Source organism: Malaclemys terrapin, chromosome 12 (assembly GCF_027887155.1).
Source record: "Malaclemys terrapin pileata isolate rMalTer1 chromosome 12, rMalTer1.hap1, whole genome shotgun sequence".
Classification (NCBI taxonomy): Eukaryota; Metazoa; Chordata; order Testudines; family Emydidae; genus Malaclemys; species Malaclemys terrapin.
The window spans coordinates 45,712,211-45,731,976 of record NC_071516.1 but is presented as its reverse complement, the minus strand read 5'-3'; the positions used below and the strand labels follow the sequence as shown (position 1 = coordinate 45,731,976).

The 19,766-nt window shown below is 44.2% G+C and overlaps 1 protein-coding gene and 2 pseudogenes across 1 annotated transcript; 2 read left to right on the top strand and 1 right to left on the bottom strand.

The window, feature by feature from the left end:
• Positions 1-3,710: 3,710 nt before the first annotated feature.
• On the top strand, positions 3,711-4,682 carry LOC128846137 (olfactory receptor 11A1-like). Its single transcript, XM_054045201.1, has one exon. The coding sequence runs from the start codon at positions 3,711-3,713 to the stop codon at positions 4,680-4,682; it is 972 nt and encodes a 323-aa protein (XP_053901176.1).
• A 6,347-nt stretch (positions 4,683-11,029) lies between these two features.
• Positions 11,030-11,996, bottom strand: LOC128846320 (olfactory receptor 10A7-like; annotated as a pseudogene).
• Positions 11,997-16,473: 4,477 nt separating this feature from the next.
• Positions 16,474-19,335, top strand: LOC128846136 (olfactory receptor 6N1-like; annotated as a pseudogene).
• Positions 19,336-19,766: the final 431 nt, after the last annotated feature.

Genomic DNA, 19,766 nt, shown 5'->3' with positions numbered 1-19,766 from the left:
TCCCAGAAACATATGTTGTGGTGTCATTTCTATACATTCTCAGTTTACCTGATTTGTGTTTGAAGGCCTGATTATTTACAGCTGGGAGGACGAACAATTCTTTAAGTTAATATCTCTTAGTGGATATTTCTTATCCCACAATCATTCTTCCATGTTGATTTCCCAACAGAAAACATCTGCTATAACAATCATCACTTATTAAAAGAACAGGAGTACTTGTGGCACCTTAGAGACTAACAAATTTATTTGAGCATAAGCTTTCATGGGCTACAGCCCACTTCTTCGGATGCATAGAATGGAACATATATTGAGGAGATATATATACACATACAGAGAGCATGAAAGGTGGGAGTTGTTTTACCACCTCTGAGAGGCCAATTAAGTAAGAGAAAAAAAACTTTTGAAGTGATAATCAATCTAGCCCAGTACAGAAAGTTTGGTAAGAAGTGTGAGAATACTTACAAGGGGAGATAGAGTCAATGTTTGTAATGGCTCAGCCATTCCCAGTCTCTATTTAAACCTAGGTTGATTGTATCTAATTTGCATATCAATTCCAGCTCAGCAGTTTCTCGTTGGAGTCTGTTTTTGAAGCTTTTCTGTTGCAAAATTGCCACCCGCAGGTCTGTCATTGAATGACCAGACAGGTTAAAGTGTTCTCCCACTGGTTTTTGAATGTTATGATTCCTGATGTCAGATTTGTGTCCATTAATTCTTTTGCGTAGAGACTGTCCGGTTTGGCCAATGTACATGGCAGAGGGGCATTGCTGGCACATCACTTATTAGTTTCCCAAGTCTATATATGCTTATGTTAGCATTTATATATATGGCACCCAAGATTTATTAAATACAGCATAATGAATACATTCCCGAATAGGGTTATTTATCAGGCAAGGACAAGTGTTACGAACAGGTGCTAACTAATGTAACTTTTTAAAAAGTTATCAATATAAAGCTGATTGGGAAAAACAAAATATTTCACGAATCTACAGAACAATTTCAAAAACATTTTCATTTCAAAGGTTTTGAAACTTACTCCCTGGAAAAAAAGCATTTTTTACAAAAGATTTTTTTTTACTACTTATATCCCCATTTTCTCTATTTTTACATTCTTCTCTTTTTCTAAGGAAAAATGAAGGAGGGGAGGAAAAAAGTGGAAGAAAAGCAAAACCCAAAGAGTAAATTAATTCATTTTTCAACTTTTTATTTTTATCCTCACAAAACTCTGGAAAATGTCTGATAAAATTTTCACTTTATTTCACTGTATTTATTTATTTCAATAAAAAACAACTTTTTTCATCATAACAAAGATTGCACATCTCTGTTTACAAACACACTTTGACATCAGGATTAGTAGCCCAGGGGGGAGGCAATGGGAGTGAATTGACAAATCTGAGCTGCTTACGACAGGGTCCCTGGGCTGGAACCCAGAGTAGAGGGCAGGCCGGGGTTCCCCTACCAGTCTGCCGAGGATGGTGGCACGAAGACCCGCAGAGATGAGCTGGAAGGCCAATGAAATCTGAAGTCAGGCTGAAGATCTGGTGTGCAGCTGCTGAACTACTGTTGAGCTGAACTGGGTTTATCTCAGAAGGGGTGAGATTCTATGTGATTTAGCTGGAGGGCCAAGTCACGAGAACTAGACCACAGAAGAGTGGCCAAAGTGACAATCAGCACAGGGTCCTGAAGAAGAAGACCCTGCTAGGCCATGCCCAAACATGAGGAGGCACGCCAGCCAGGGAGTCACCCTTCCAGAGAAGATGATTAACCACTGGAACAAGCTACCATGGGAAGTGGTGAATTCTCCATCTCTTGATATCTTAAGATCAAATCCAGATGCTTTTCTGAAAGTTGCTTTAACCAATCACACATTATTGGACTAAATACAGAGTTAACTGGGTGAAAAGTAATGTCCTGCTATGTACAGGAGGTCAGAGAAGATGATTCAATGTCTCTGCTGGCCTAAGATCTGTGAATCTATGAACCTTTTTCTAAAGCAGTTGGTACTAGCCAGTTTAGAGATAGAAGAGTGGGTAAGGTGGATGACTGACCTCCTCTAAAGTGGCAATTCTTATGTTCCTTAGCACTGGTAAAGAGAAACACCTTCTTTGAAGCTAGAAGTTCTCCTATCTCCACAACTTTCTCACTTAGGTTAGGAGTTCACTTGTTACACTTGTTTGTAAGTTCTAAAAATAAAAGTAGTATTAACTCTGTCTTTGAGGCAGTTGAAAATTCCCATTAGCAGAAGTTTCCAGGGAGTTGTGGCTCTCTCATGTAACGAAGAAGAGGAGGCAGTCACTTTTGGGATCAGTTAAAAGCCAGCAGTGCCAAGTAGGAGAATGGAACTGGGGGTCCTGTGTAGAACTCTCAGATCTCTTTACTGAGGTCCATGAAGATGATGGTGATAGACTCTAGATCCTGTATCGTACTCTGTGAAAGACTGCATGAAGAGGTCACATCAGAGAGTCCAGCTTTTGTTATACTTGTTTTTGAGGAAGCACAAAGCTTCTCATCAGATTCACAGAAGGTATGTTTATTGTCATGAATGATGTGTAACAGATTTCTTTCTGTGAGACATACCCTGAGCAGACAGTTTAGATGCATGTAGAACACCCTGGGTTTACTCAGTCAGCCCTAACCAGAGAAAATGGCAGGAATTTCAGAGGATTTATGATCATTTGTGTATCCCCAGTCATTCACTGCATAAAAGCCAACCTCCAGGATTGTTGTTGGTTAAAGCCCAGAGGTCAGTGAGACCCCAGAAGGAGGTAGAGAAGGTTTTCCCTTTCCTTCATCCATCTATCTCTCTTTCTTCATTAATTTGTCATCAGAGTGCTTTTTAGGTTACAGATGATAAAAGCAACCTTATAACATATGAGCTTACAGTTTGATATGACTGAAATAATGTAATTTCTAGCTGACATGAAGAAGAAATAGGCAAGTATTGTATCTGATATTTACATGTCTAGTATTTGTAAACCTGTTAAAACACCCTAAAAAAAGACATAGAATAACAATCAACCTACTAATATTGTACTGCTTAACTAAAACTTCACATACAAATTCACCACTAAGGAATCAGTAAAAAATTCAGAGATGTGTGTCACAAGGAGATAGAATAATAAACCATAGAAATGAAGGGCTGGAAAGCATCTTGAGATGTCACCTTGTCCACCCTCCTGTGCTGACCAGCTAGACCATCTCTGACAGGTGTTTGTCTAAGCTGCTTTTCAAATGTCCAATGACAGGGATTCCAAAACCTGCCTTGGTAACCTGTTCCGGGGCGTAACTACCCTTAGAGTTAGAATGTTTTTCTACTATCTAAACTAAATCCATCTTGCTGATTTTGATGGTATTTGCAGGGGAAAGGTCATAGAATATCAGGATTGGAAGAGACCCGAGGAGGTCATCTAATCCAACCCCCTGCTCAAAGCAGGACCAATCCCCAGACAGATTTTTGTCCCAGATCCCTAAATGGCCCCCTCAAGGATTGAACTCACAACCCTGGGTTTAGAAGGCCAATGCTCAAATCACTGGGCTATCCCTCCCCCCGAAGTGTAGAAATCCCAAAGAGCCTGTCCCTACCTCTATAACCAGTTTAAACATCAAATAAAATAAAGTAACACCCCCACCCCTCCAAAAATGTATCTGTTTCATGTCATGTCCCACAGGCTACTGTTACTGCTTTTTAATTATTACTTTTCTTGACAGAACCCATGGCAGACACAACAGAGGGAAATAAAACGTCCATTACTGGATTCATCCTCCTGGGCTTTGGGAATCTCCATGAACTTCAAATTCTTCTCTTCCCGCTGTTTCTAGTGATCTACATTGTGACTGTGGCCGGGAACATCCTCTTCATTGCACTAGTTTTGGCTGATCAGCACCTTCACACCCCCATGTATTTCTTCCTGGGGAACTTGTCCTGCCTGGAGACCTGCTACAGCTCCACCATCCTGCCCAGGTTGCTGGCCAGTCTCCTGACTGGGGACAGAACCATTTCTGTGAGTGGCTGCCTCGTACAATTTGATATCTTTGGTTCTCTTTTAGCTGCAGAATGTTGTCTCTTATCGATGATGTCTTACGATCGGTATTTAGCCATATGCAAACCTCTGCATTATGCAGCCCACATGACGAGAAGATTTTCCTTCCAGCTAGCAGCTGGGTCTTGGCTAAGTGGGTCTGTGGTCAGCACCATTGCGGCATGTTGGTTATCACAATTGATTTTCTGTGGCCCCAATGAAATTGACCATTTCCTTTGTGATTACACCCCATTGATAAAACTGTCCTGCAGTGACACCAACTTGATAGTTCTTGTGAATTTCCTTCTCTCCTTTATATTCATTCTTCCTCCATTTCTCTTAACCCTGACATCTTACGTGTGTATCATCCACGCTGTCCTGAGAATCCCTTCCAGCACGGGGAGGGAAAAGGCTTTCTCCACCTGCTCCTCTCACCTCATCATCATCACTATTTTCTATGGGACCCTGTTCATTGTCTACATGCTCCCAGACACTGCGGCACTGAACAAAGTGTTCTCCATCTTCTATTCGGTCCTGACTCCCATAGTGAACCCCCTCATCTACAGTCTGAGAAACAAAGAGGTCAAGGAGGCTCTGAGAAAAGCTCTAAGTAAGACTATGACTTTTATAACCAATCACAAACTTTTTTCTAGGCATTTATTGTAGATTGCAATTAAATGTGTATAACAGGAACTCATTAGGTGGTGTGATGTAGCAAACCACAGCTCATGTGGGAGCCCTGAATTACCAGAGCTGTTCTAATACTTACAGTAAGACCCATGCAGAAGAATCAGTTCATAAGTAATGATTGCAGAGCCAGGTATTCGCTGACTCGTGAGTTATAGTGTGGATGGGCCCTGGATCAGCCTGGGGTAAGGGGAGCTAAAAGACTGAGTTAATAGGGAGCAGGTTTAAAATAAATAAAAGGAAGTATTCCTTCACACAACACACAGTTAACCTGTGGAACTCCTTGCCAGAGAATGTTGTGAAGTTGAAAACTATAACAAGGTTCAAAAAGGAACTAGATACGTTCATGGAGTATAGGTCCATCAATGGCTATTAGCCAGGAGGGCAGGAACGGTGTCCTAGCCTCTGTTTGCCAGAATCTGGGATTGGGTGACAGGGCATGGATGTTGTCACTGTGTGTTTTAACAGCTATAAAGCTTTGACTTTTTAAAATCAACATTTCCTGTCATTAACTAATTATTGTCTGTCCAGCCCTGTTGTGTCACCCATCCTCACAATTTCCCACAATTGTGTATTAGTATATAGGCTTGTTTGTGAGCCTGGCATAGAATTTGGGGTTTGACTTTTTGATACTCTTATATCCTTACTAATATGTGTGAACAAAGAACAAAGACGCTGTGTGTTACATCTGCCCACAAGCAGATAGTGTTAAGGTGTTACAGGGTATGGTGGGAGTGTAATATGTGAGCATACACTGGAAAGTTTCCTGGATCTTCTCTCAAGCCAGGGTCAAGCAACCAATCAAGAAGGACAAGGAGGAATGGTGCTGGGGGCAGGCATAAAACACACTAAAAGCCAAAGAAAAGTCTGGCCTTGGCCAGAACACAACGTCACTCCTTACCTGTCCCATGGAGTACAAAAGAGGTCGCATGAAGACCCCAGACTCATGACCCTCCAAAATGGAATATGACCGTAAGTTGTAAGGGGTAGGACCAGGGGTGTGCACAGCAGGTATATTTGGGCCTGCTAAGAAGTGGGGAATGGGGAACAGGGACACAGGCAAGATTCTGCGGTGTCAGAGCTGGGAAGGGAGACACGAGGTAAACACTCTGCGGCGTCAGAGCTGGGAACGGAAAACTGGAAAACAGACTAGGCCGGCATGTAGAGCTGTAGATATGTTTGCTTGAAACTAATCCCAATAAACATCACATTGCCTGCACTTTAGACTTCTGGTCTTCTGCTTTCTGTCTGCATGATGAGAACCAGGGTAGGAGGTGAACGGAAAACCCTCTAACACTGTGATTGTTCAAATCAATAAAAATAATTAAAAAAAAACCTTAAAACTCATAATTTTGCACAACTGTGAAAACATAAATTGATAAAAATAGAAACAAAATGTTTAAACGTGCACACTAGTGTCATGCATTGAAATTAGAAAAAAAAATGGGATTCTGCCAAGCCTAACTAAAGGATATCCTGATACGGTGCTTTTCCAATCGCTCTTGCTGAAGCTGTTCCACTGTGTACAACAATTAAATATGCCTCGGGCCTCATAGTGAGCGAAAATGACTCTGTATCCCAGTGGTCAAAGCAGTCACTTCAGAGGTGGAAGATCCCTGTTCAGATCCCTTCTCCTGATTGACCAGAGCCGGGGGTGGGGGGATTTAACTAGGGCCTCCCCCAGCCCAGGTGAGTACCCTAATCACTGCGCTAAATTTTATAAGGGAAGACACTGCTGTTGCTTCCTCCCCCGCCTCACCATCTCCCTCTGGCCACGTTTTGTAGAGTTATGCGTGTTCCGAGCCTGCCTACTGGATAAGGCTTCACAGGTGAGATAGGCAGGGCAAGGCCCATCTTCACAGGTCTGTGGATTGTGCTGGGACTTAGGTGTCAGATGGGTGTCCAGAGGAGCATGCCCACACGCAGCAAGTTAGGCTCTTAGGGAATATTTACAGCTCAAATTTAGGGGACATGGGCCAGATTAGTAAAGGGATGGATTTTGGTGGGGTTTTGGGGCTTAGAAGCTTTTGAAAATCCCACTAGGTACCTAAATACCTTTCAGTATCCGGCCATTAGTAATGTTAAGTGCCTACAGAGTTAAATGGCAGCAGAACATGTGATTGTGGATTGCAGTGGTGCCTAAAGCTGCTTACACCTAGTCTTCAGGTCCCTCGTCCCTTTGCGGAGCTGGGCCTGGGGGACCAGAGGTCATTGGAATCTGCTTCACTCATCGAAACACTCAGACACTAGGAACTTTAGCTCCTTTTCACCTGCTCTGCTGCCACTTGACTTGTTATTTTTTGAGACCCTTACACGATGGGTCTGAGACATCAGTGTGTTATTCCGATTGTACAGTGACGGAAACTCCTGCAATCAAAGCTATTGTGCTGGCACGAAGCAGGGTGTGGAATCTTCACCAGCACATTGAAAGTTAACAATTAAAACGTTAAGTTTTACATGATCCCTTACAGGTGGATAGTTTTCGATTTTCCCATTTTGTAATCAGGAAAGTCAAACAGAAAATTATTGTGATTGAGCGTTTCTGGAACACCATGAAAGTGTGCACGGGGATCTAACTCACAAATAAAGGGAAAATGTTTGGCCCCAAAGTCATGTTGTGCTAAGTACTTTGATTTTATATGATTAATTATTATTGTTGTTATTATGGTTGTTTTTATTTTAAAATCACATAACATATGATTTTGTTTTAACTACCATGTTAGCTAAAAAACACCACCACATATAAAATTGCTATCCCACCAGATCGCTAAGTAAATAGGTAGGGAGGGAGATAGATAGGGATGGGGATGGGTGGATGGATGGATGGAAACACCCCATTCTCCAAGTTACCCATCTCCCATTGAGCACTTAATGCCACTATTCTCCTGGGAAACTCCTAGCCCGGGATCCTCCCACCAGCAGGATATTTTCCAAATGGCAAAATTTGGAAAACAGTAAGAAATTGAGGGCGGGGGGGAAACTACTTTCTGACTTTCCGCCAACTTTTTCCATTTGGAAAATAAGTGCAGAAAATATTACTTTCAGAGAGAGAAAGCAATACTTTAACTTTAAAAAAAGCCCACTTTCAATGCTTAGGAATATTCTCTGAAGCTGGAAATCATTTGGAAAAGATAAGAAAGTGTGGGGAAAAAAACCAACAGTTTCCTATGTTTTCAAAATTTCATGCAGGACAATTGGAATTTCCAGACAGGAATATTTCTAATGGGGATTTTCCCCATAAACATTTCCCCAGGAAAATCCTGATTTTCCAACCAGCTCTACCCAACATCAAGAGTTTTCCCACTATCACTAGAAAGATCTTGGATCCTCTTTCCATTCAGAGAACGGGTCAGGTGTTCACTTTAGCAATGCTCCATCCTCTATTGATCCACATCATGTCAGTTAATCATGATCAGGGTGCAGTGACAATCAAATAGTTGTTTGTGAGCCACCTGTTGTATCCCAAGCTCTCAGCGATAGGGTCAGTATGCATCATTTGGGGGGAAATATTACCCTCCCCAGAGAGCCAGTGTTAGGCCTACACAACATTTCAGCCATATTTGGAGTACTTAGCTGGAAGTCAGGTGGTGCATGGGCCTTCTGTTGATCTTCTGAACAGCGGTGAGTTTCACCCTTTAAGAACTCTTGGCCTGGTCCAAAGCTCACAGACTTTAATAGGAGTCTCTCCATTGACTTCACTGGGCTTTGCCTCCATCCCTAAGAGGATTGAGAGACTCAGGAGTTGGTCAAAGGGTCTGTGAGAAAAATTCTCTTCTGTAGTGTATCTAGAATGGAGAAATTGGAGAACAACAAGCCAACTGGCCTACTTTATATGGACCAATTCTAGGAAGGAGAGGGAAGTATGAATGTCCATTGTCTTGCAACTTGTGCAATCATTCCCACCTCTGAGTGAGAATATAAATACTCAGGATCTGTTTCTTCCCTGACTTATGCCTCTGTTGTCAGTGCAGTTGCTTCTGATTTACACGGGTGTCAGTCAGAGAAGAATCAGGCCCATCATTCTGCTCTGGCAGCATTTTACATTTCGCTCTGTAATTGCTTTGCACAAGTGTAATCGATGGCAGAAGCTGCAGGACCATGGACAATCAGCCATCATATGCCAGGGTTTCTTTCAAAGCTTGGCCAAACAGCGCAGGGGTGAATGGAAATTTGGAGGAACTTTCCTCACATATAGATACGCGTCTCGTGAAGGAATGACTGAACCACCAGTTTACTTTACCACAGTCAACTAAACATTCATGATTAAAAATAGCATTTGGTCAACCTTGACCTTAATCATTAAGGAAGGGAAAGATCATAAGACAGAAAATATCATATTGCCTCTAGATAAAGGCCTGGTACACCCACATCTTGAATACTGCGTGCAGATGTGGTCACTCCATCTCAAAAAAGATATATTGGAATTGGACAAGGTTCAGAAAAGGGCAACAAAAATGATTAGGGGTCTGGAACGGCTGCCATATGAGGAGAGATAAATAAGACTGGACTTTTCAGCTTGAAAAAGAGACGACTGAGGGGGAATATGATAGAGGTCAATAAAATCATGACTGGTGTGGAGAAAGTAAATAAGGAAGTGTTATTTACTCCTTCTCATAACACAAGAACCAGGGGTCGCCAAATGAAATTAATAGGCAGCAGGTTTAAATTTAAATTTTAAAGGTTTATTCCTTCACACAGCACACAGTCAATCTGTGAAACCTCTTGCCAGAGGATGGTGTGAAGGCCAAGACTATAACAGGTTCAAAAAAGAACTAGATAAATTCATGGAGGATAGGTGCATTAATGGTTATTAGCCTGGACAGGCAGGGATGGTGTCCCTAGCCCCTGTTTGCCAGAAGTTGGGAATAGGCAACAGGGGATGGATCACTTGATGATTACCTGTTCTGTTTATTCCCCCTAGGGCACCTGGCATTGGCCACTGTCAGAAGACAAGATACTGGGCTAGGTGGACCTTTTGTCTGACCCAGTGTCATAACTATAAAGGGAAGGGTAATAGCCCTCCTGTGTACAATACTATAAAATCCCTCCCGGCCAGAGACTCCAAAATCCTTTTACCTGTAAAGGGTTAAGAAGCTCAGGTAACCTGGCTGACACCTGACCCAAAGGACCAATAAGGGGACAAGATACTTTCAAAGCTTGGTCGGGGGGAGGAAGGCTTTTGTTTGTGCTCTTTGTTTTGGGTGTTGTTCGCTCTTGGGACTGAGAGGGACCAGACATCAATCCAGGCTCTCCAAATCTTTCTGAACAAGTCTCTCATATTTAAAACTTGTAAGTAAACAGCCCGGCAAGACGTGTTAGTTTTATCTTTGTTTTCTCAACTTGTAAATGTACTTTTTACTAGGGTGTTTACCTCTGTTTGCTGTAACTTTGAGCCTAAGGCTAGAGGGGAGTCTTCTGAGCTCTTTAAGTTTGATTACCCTGTAAAGTTATTTTCCATCCTGATTTTACAGAGATGATTTTTTGCTTTTTTCTTTAATTAAAAGCCTTCTTTTTAAGAACCTGATTGATTTTTCCTTGTTTTTAGATCCAAGGGGGTTGGATCTTGATCCACCAGGAGTTGGTGGGAGAGAGGAGGGGAGATGGTTAATTTCTCCTTGTTTTAAGATCCAAGGGGGTTGGATCTGTATTCACCAGGGAATTGGTGAAGAGTCTCTCAAGGCTACCCAGGCAAGGGAATTAGCACTTTGGGATGGTGGCAGCGGACCAGATCTAAGCTGGTAGTTAAGTTTAGAAGTTTTGATGCAGGCCCCCATATTTGTACCCTAAAGTTCAGAGTGGGGAAGGAGCCTTGACACCCAGTATGGCCGTTCTTAATGGTGCAATTAACCTACAAGTGATGCTCTCCATATCCCCTTCCCAGATCCATGCAAGCCCTTTCCAGTAAATACAGATATCTAGAAGACAGTCATATACACATGTGGTCTCAAATACAATGATTTTACATAGAGGACATTAACATTATTTTCCAAAATTAGATATCTCAACAACATTTTTCATTCCAATTTTGAGTTGAAATGAAAACAATGAGAGACTATTTACATTAAATGCAGATGATTTTTTGTAATTTTTTTCTGTGTTTCAAGCAGCTATGAAGATAATCATCATTTCTGAAACACTGATTTCTAATTTGATTTCTGATTTCAATGCACACAAAAAATTTAAGAAATGTTAACATTTTTATGTGTTTCTTTTTGCAGTTTTTGATCCCTAGTTCAACTGTAGCATTGAATGCCACTGACTTCAAAGAGCTACTCCAGATTTGCACTGTTGTGTAATTCATATCAGAAAAAAGATATGCACCCAAATTACTTTCTGTGAGAAAATATTTTTCTCTTTCTCCTGTCTCCCGACAATCTCTTCAGAGCCCCTATCACCACCTTGTTTAAGAGGCTGTAGATAGAGAGGTTCAAGGTGAGGGTGACGGTTGTGTTAATCAGAGAGAGCACGTTGTTGCAGCCTTGTAAGTGAACAGAATTGTGTCTTAAATAGATCAGACTGCGACTCCCATAATACAATGTCCCACAATGAGGTGTGAGGAGCAGATGGAGAAGGCTTTGTGTCTGCCTTCAGCTGATGCCATCTGTAAGGTGGTGGAGACAATAAAGATGTAGGACAGAAGGATGAGAGAAAATGAAATGAAGATGACCAGTACAGCAGCTGTAAATAACTGCATTTCATACTGAGAGGTGTCAATGCAAGAAAGCTTAATAAATGGGGGAATATCACAGAAGAAATAGTTAATTTTATTGGACCCACAAAATGGCAAGGCGAAAACCCAGACTGTCTGTACTAGGGACACCACGTTACCATTGAACCACGAGAGAACTGTCAGTGAAAGGCAGACTCTCCTGTTCATGATGAGCCTGTACATCAATGGGTTACTTATGTCCCTGTAGCGGTCATACGCCATGGTGGCCAGTAGGAAGCAGACATTCCAAGGAAGACCAAGAAGTACATTTGTGCAGTGCAGGCCATGTAGGAAATGCTCCTGTCCTCTGAGAGGAAGTTCACCAGCATCTTGGGGACAGCGACCGAGGTGTAGCAAATCTCCAGGAAGGATAAGACCTGGAGAAAGAAATACATGGGGGTGTGAAGGCCTGCGTCCATGGTGATGATTATGAGAAGTTTGTTCCCCATGAGGGTAATGGTGTGAATTAACAGAGAGACGGAGAACAGAGGCACCTCCAGCTTGTGGTGTTTGGACAATCCCAGTAGAATGAATTCAGTCACCATGGTGAGGTTCCCCCTTCTTGATTCTTCTGCATATTTCATCTGTGGGAGGACAATAATATCTAGATGACATGTGAAGGAATGACCCACTGCAGGAACTAATGGGGAGATGTTCAAAGGCACACATGGGAGTTATGGTCCCAATTCCCAAGGACATTCAGTAGGAATTGTGGCCCACATCCCAAAACATATGTAGGAGCCTAACTGTCATTGATTTCTATGGGAGTTAGGCACCTAAATACTTTTAAGTGTTTGGGAGACTGGCTGTCACATGTGCCTTTGAAAATCTTCTCCATTCATAGGGGCAAATTCTCTATTCATCCAGTTCAAATCTCACTGAAGCTACTTCCACAGTCCCTGTGTGGTTCGGAAGGTATTTCCATATTCTAGATGTGGCTGTCCTCGGCCCCCCTTCTCTTCTCTTGCTGTCGGCTCTGTTGACTTTTTTCTATTTGTCCCCATCTTACCTGAACTGGACACAATACTCCTGATCAGCCTTAATAAGCGTGGTAGAGAGGGAAAGAAGTGTGTCTCATACTTTGCTTACAACACGCCTGCTAATACATCCCAGAATGGTGTTCGGGGTTGGTTGGTTTCTTTCCAGCAGTGTGCTGCTGTACATCCTGGTTTTGTACAGTGCCAGCTGCACATGCAAGAATGTACCTGGGGCTAAGGGTCACTGGGGCAGCAGAGGGTGAGGAATAGGAAAGGGGCAGGTCTATTGTAGCATGGGGGCACTAGGGATAGCAGAGGAGGAAGGCTGGGAAAGGGGCGGCTATACTGTGTACTGGGCCTTGGGGGAAGCAGAGGTTAATGTGGCCAATGTTTTATGTAGCCTTGTTAATGATCTCTCCATGGCAGCTGATCACAGAAATGACCAAATAAAATAATTCTTTTTAACTGAAATCTCAGGTTTAATATTCTTTAAAGTGATGAAGAGTCAATCAACTTGGAATTAAAAACCTAACCCGCAGTGTGAGAAGATTCAGCTCTCTCCTTGTCTTCTAGCCAATGTGCAGGTGAGACGTGTTTCCCTTGAAGAGTTAAGCAATGGGATTTCATCCCTGTTGGCATTGACGGGGTGTGAGCTGCTTCTTGGGAGAACCACGCCCCAGCCCCTCCCCTTCTGCCTGAGGCCCCGCCCCCATCCACCTCCCCTGCCCCGCTGGAGTCCCAAGCCCCTATCTCCGCACCCCACCACAAGAGCACCAGGCCACCCCTCCACAGCTCCCCCAGCCCCCCGAGCAGTGGATGGCATGGCCCCAGTGCCGGGGGCTCCCAGCGCTGGGCAGCCCCAACTGCCTCAAGTCCCTGCTGCAGGCACCAGCCCCAGCCCCAGCCCCAGCTCCAGCCCCAGCACGCTTCCCGGAAGACAAGCAACCTGCCAGGGCTGGGGCCAAGGGGAAAGCGGCAGCCAGGCGGGGGCCTCAAGGTGGAGCGTGGGCCGGGCCATGCTGGGCTGTTTGGGGAGGTTTCACCTCCCTCAGCGTATGATATGCACCACCCAGGGCAGTCAGCAATGTATTTGCCAGAGGTCAATTAAAGAAACAAACAAACAAACCCCTTTTTTCAAAATGCAATGATGCGAGCCACAAATAGTCAACATTTGGACATTACGAACAACAAAGCTTTGACACAACATTTTTCACTCTGGGGATAAATTGGAACGAGACCTTACTGCACGGTTAGGGGGCAAATTATGGTAGTAGAGAACTGGGAATTATAACTGTCTCCTAGTTGCTTTTTTCATTCAGATATAAGTGGATATTTGTATCCTTCTGTAAATGCTGGAAGAAACCTTCCCTTCAGGGAAAGAAGTGACAGTAGGTCAAAATCTTCATGCTGAAAAAGGGCAGTGTTGGAGTCAAGTTGTAGAATATATTGCAATACACACACCTGAAATGAATATATGGATGGTACCCAAACTGGCCCATGATGTGGCGACTGTGAATGTAGAGCAGTGTCCTTTACTGGATGGAATCGGTGCTATTCTTTGGTTCTCAAACGCTAACGGACCAATGACAGACCTACATTTCTGGAGCAGGATTAGATGATTTGTATTAAGTGCTGTGACACTGAAGATGCGTGAGACTCTGAAACTTTTCTGGGACGTGGGAAGAAATGATTTGTACTTTATAATCTGAGGTCTCTGAGTTCCATGATTCCATGGTATGGGCCTTTCCAAGAACCCGATGGGAGTTAGGTGACAAATTCTCATAGCAATGTCACGGGACTTGGGTCTTTCTTGTGTACATAACCCCCCTTTGAAGAGCCCAACCTCAATGTGTAAAGCACCCTGTGGCACCTGCATTTTCTCACAGCAGGCTGCACTTTCTCGTTTCAGATACCACTGACCAGCAGGCCTTGAGCTAAGGGTAACATTTTCAAAAACAATTAAGCAAACTTCAATAGTGACATAGGAGGCTAAGTCCCGTTGCCTTTCAGTGAGATTTAGGTTGCTAAGCCTGAGTAACTGAGAAACGTTTGAAAATGGGACTTAGGCTTCTAAATCACTTACAGTCTTTTTAAAATGTTACCTGAACTACTTGAGTGAGCTCATTGGATGGGGACTGGGTACATGTGTGCTTGCTATGGAGGGCAACAGGGGGGTTGGATGGAGAACATATAAGATCAGCTAACTCTGGTGCCATTTTCAAATCTTTCTAAGGGGATTGGATGGGAACTCAGTGTCTAAATCACTTTGGCAGCTGTAAAATCTAGAATTGATACATTACTTCTTGACAGTCACCCTAGCATTCACGCAATAAAGAGAGACATTTGTTTCAAGATTAGAAGTTTCTTCCCTCGCCAGGACTCTCCCTTTGAGATTAGAAGTTTGACTCTGGTTTAGTTTTAGAAAATGTCAGTAAATACCAACTTCCCCCTGCCTGTTGCATTCCCCACAGCAGACGTGCCTCGGGAGACGGCCTCTCCCCACCTTAGAGGTAAATCAATCTTTTCCGCTCTGATCCTTGAATCTTGAGGAATTTGAGACAGTTTAGGTCGGTAACTAATCCCATGGGAATCGAAGAGAAACTGGGCACTGATCTCTCTCAAACTTCGAACCGAAAGCAAAGTGACTGATTTTAGGAATAGGAAAGTCCTGTCAAGTCACGTATATCCTAACTCCTTTCCTGGCCTCCATCTACCTGGTATCTGGGCACCTCACTGCCTTGAATGTATCTATCCCCCTACTACCCATATGTGATGCCATTACCCCTGATTTATAGATGGGAGGTGGTGCACAGATGGGCAGATTTATGGTGGTTTTTTGGCACCTTAAGTCCCAGACCCCCCAGTGGGATTGAAAATCGATGGGCATTAGATACAGCTGCTACTCAGGCACCAGGATACATTGTTAGGTACTGTGACAAAGTTCCTCCTCTATCTTGGTGGGTCCTGAGCTTATTGGCGGATTTTGTTGCCTCAGAGATTCACCATGTGGATTAGGGAACAGCCCAGAGACCTTCCCCTCTGGAAGAACCCACAGTCCAGGTCAATTGGGAGGTTTGGGGGGAACCAAGGCCCGCCCTCTACTCCGGGTTCCAGCCCAGGGCCCTGTGGACTGCAGCTGTCTATAGTGCCTCCTGTAACAGCTGCATGACAGCTACAATGCCCTGGGCTACTTCCCCATGGCCTCCTCCAAACACCTTCCTTATTCTCACCACAGGACCTTCCTCCTGGTGTCTGATAACGCTTGTGCTCCTCAGTCCTCCAGCAACACACCCTCTCACTCTCAGCTCCTTGCGCTTCTTGCTCCAAGCTCCTCACACTCACACCACAAACTGAAGTGAGCTCCTTTTAAAACCCAGGTGCCCTGATTAGCCTGCCTTAATTGATTCTAGCAGCTTCTTCTTAATTGGCTGCAGGTGTCCTAATTAGCCTGCTGCCTTAACTGGTTCTAGCAGGTTCCTGATTACTCTAGTGCAGCCCCTTCTCTGGTCACTCAGGGAACAGAAAACTACTCATCCAGTGACCAGTATATTTGCCCTCTACCAGACTCCTGTACCCCACTGGTCTGGGTCTGTCACAGTACCTACCAGCCTTTGGAAATCTGCCCTGAAAGGCACACAAGGGGTTGGTGAAGAAGCAGGGAACTGAACCAACATCTGTCGAATCCAAGGCCAGCGCTTCAAACACGGGAGCAGCCTCCGTTCCTCTCTCACCTCCCCTCCTCACCCCTACAGCGTTGTGCCCTCACTGGCAGCTCCACCGTCACGGGGCGCTGAGTGAACGGCCGTGGGGAAAGCAGAGCTGCTGTTGGCTGCTGCGCTCGGTGCTCGGGGACAGACACTGGCTGTAAGTAGACTTGGCAACATCGGTTTCTTTCTCCCCTTAGAGGGTTAACATTGGGATTATTTTATCTTTCAGATTTTTGCCCCAGTTTTTAACTATTAAGTTTTACAGTCACAGGACGCTCAGGAGGAGTTAAGGTGTGCGTCAGGGCGAGGGCAGCGCTGCCAGTGGGGGGGCGGGGGGCGGCTCCCGACCAGCTGAGGGACCCAAGACACCAGGGCACATGGGGCAGGGAAGGCAGCTGCTCTGGCCCAGTGGAGCAGAGATCCATGGACAGGGCTGGGAGCAGGAGGAGGAGGCGGTGAGCCCCCGGCCACGGGAGTGGTCACCTCATTGTTGAACAGCGCCGTCGATGGGAAGAAACCATTCAGTAGCGGGGTGGCCTCCGCACAGCCAGAGACTCACCATCCTCCTCACAGCCCAGGCCCGCCAGGGCCGCAGCCTTCCCCGCACCTTACGCCTGCAGGGATGGGCGTCGCCAGCCATGCGGCCATGCAGGGAGCCCTCAGCAACTCTGCTGTCCCAGCCCCGCTCATTGACTCCCGGGACCGCTGAGTGCAGAGGGCTACCTGCCCGGCCGCAGGGCCGGTGACACCATCACTGTGGGTGCAAGGTGCAGGGAGAGGCTGCACTAACCTCCACTCTTACTGACAGTTTCTGTTGTTGGTTTGGTTTTATCAGCTGATATCGACCTTTCCCAATGTCTGTAGATGGAAATCAAATCCAGCCGATCTGTACATTTAAAGAAAGCTCAAGGTGTTCACTGTCCAAATCCCTTTGAAATCAAAGGGGCCCATCCTAGAAGTCAGTGGAAATTTTAACTTAGATGTCAGCGGAGCAGTCTCGGACAGAACAGAATGATTCCCGGGGTGTAAAATTAAACTTGTGCATAACTCTGTGCAGGGTCCGGGCCTTATTGAGCGATTAATAAAGATTAGTAAATCGGTCCGGGAAAAGTTACAACCTCACCCACCCTCTCTCTTTAAGGATCAGTAATGGGGAGAGACACAGTAATGGCAGACTAAAGAGAGAGAGGGGATTAATATTTCTTTTAACCAAAGATAAAGAAGAAAACATAGAGCTGATCAATATTTCTGATTGGCATTTTTGATGAAAAAAAGTTTTGTTGATAGGAATCAAAATGTTCCAGGGAACAGATCAATTTTTATGCAATTTTGATTAGGAAATTTTATTGTATAGAGCTTTATGAAATAAAATAATATAAAAATGAATAGAAATAAATGTATGTAAAGGTCTATAATACACAATGTAATATACTATAAAATATCATAGAAAAAATAAGAAATAGGTAAAAACATTGTAAAAAGTAAAATTGGAATGAAATCCAACATCTGAAATCATCCAATTGCCGATGAAATGGGAATTTGGGTCCTACACCACTCTCATAATGTGAAAATTGCACATTTCTTACACATTATGAATTTTATCCAGAATTTTTTCTTGCAAGGGAGGATCAATTTCTAGCTAATGTGGTGGTTTCTAGCAGGAGTTGGTTTGGTTTTGGTTTTTAATGAAGATCTCATCTCCATATGTCGAGTGTCCGACGGCAGGACAATGAAGTATTGTCCTAGGGAAGGAGAGGCATTGGTCTGATGATAAAAACTTTCCAATGGCTCTGATAGAGTTAGGTGGCCCATTTCCACTGCAATTCACTTGGAGTTGGCTGTCCACACACTGCAATTCCCAGCCTTTGTTGTTTAGTTTGTTTCTCTATGTTGTGGCTCCCTCTACAATATCCAATCCTGGCCCGGTTCGCCCCTGGATCTCCAATCAATAAAGGCCATTGCCCTGCTCTGACACACCAGGTAGTGAAACATGTGACTATTTGAAGCAACACGTTTTTGTACTGTTGTACCTAAGCCCCATCACCTTAATATTTGAGTGCTTGGTGCCATCTCTCAAGTTACTACATGAGTTTCCAGAGAGATTAATGTTTTGTTGAACCTGCAGTTTGCTCAGATATGAAATCTACCCCTGGGATCACGAGATGGCATTTCCCCTCCCCTGGCCTCCATTCTCCACTCACCCATATTTCCAGTAGCCAGCAGAGGGGGACAATGAAAAAAAAGGTTATGTTTTATCGAGTGAATTTTCTTCATTTATGTGGCAGACTTCATTTCTTTCCCGTAGGGAAACCAAACGTCCATCACAGAATTCATCCTCCTGGGATTCGGGGATCTCCCAGAACTGCAGGTACTTCTCTTCCTCCTGTTCCTAGTGATCTACATCGCGACCGTGGCAGGGAACGTCCTTATCGTTGTGCTAGTTGTGACTGATCAGCACCTTCACAGCCCCATGTACTTCTTCCTGGGGAACTTGGCCTGCTTGGAGACCTGCTACAGCTCCACCACCCTGCCCAGGATGATGGCTGGTCCCCTGGCTGGGGACAGGACTATTTCATTCAATGGGTGTGTCACACAATTTTATTTCGTTGGTTCTCTGATTGCTACAGAATTCCTTCTCTGATCAGTGATGTCTTATGATCGATATTTAGCCAGATGCAATCCTATGCGCTATCCAACCCGTATGAGTCACAGGTCTTACCTGAAGCTCGCAGGTGGCTGTTGGATAGGTGGATTCCTAGGTAATAGCATAAATATGTTGTCGATATCTCAGTTAATATTCTGTGGGCCCAATTGTATTGACCATTTTTTTTTTGTGATCTCATCCCCCTTGTAAAACTCTCCTGCAATGACCCTCACCTGATGGAAATGGTGACTTTCACACTCGGCTTGCTTTTCTCACTGGTCCCATTCCTGCTTACCTTGATATCCTACATCTGCATCATCTCCACCATCCTCAGAATCCCGTCCACCACCGGGAGGCGAAAGGCCTTTTCCACCTGCTCCTCCCACCTCATCATGGTGAGCATTTATTATTCAACTCTGCTGACTGTGTATATGTTCCCAACCACCGACATCCTGAGCGACTTCAAGAAAGTTCTGTCTGTTGCCTACACAGTCCTGACTCCCTGGTCAATCCCCTCATCTACAGCCTGAGAAACAAAGAGGTCCAGGAGGCCCTGAGGAAAGCTTCTAGAAAGTTCATGTTTGGACCACGCTAACCTGTCAATTTCCTTGGGTTAAAATAGATATAACATGGGTTCGGGGTAGGGCCTGAAGCGAATCCTGCTGTAGTCCCAGGTCGTGTTTCCCTGAGCTTCATTGGGCTTCATGTCCTGCTCTTACACAGTGTCTCGCAACCTTTCCAGGCGACTTTACCCCCTTCAGGACTCTGATTTCTCTTGCCTATCTCCAAGTTTCACCTCACTTAAAAACTGTTTGCTTACAAAATCAGACATAAAAATACAAAACTATCACAGCGCACTGCTACTGAAAAACTGCCGAGTTTCTCATTGTTACCATATAATTATGAAATAAATAAATTAGAATACAAATATTGTTCTCACCTTTCAGTGTATAGTCTATAGAGCAGTATAGACAAGTCGTTGTCTGTATGAAATTTTAGTTTGGACAGACTTTGCTAGTGCTTTTT

Bases quoted from the DNA above. Each gene is read 5' to 3' on its own strand.
- LOC128846137 (XM_054045201.1), top strand. From the start codon at position 3,711: ATGGCAGACACAACAGAGGGAAATAAAACGTCCATTACTGGATTCATC.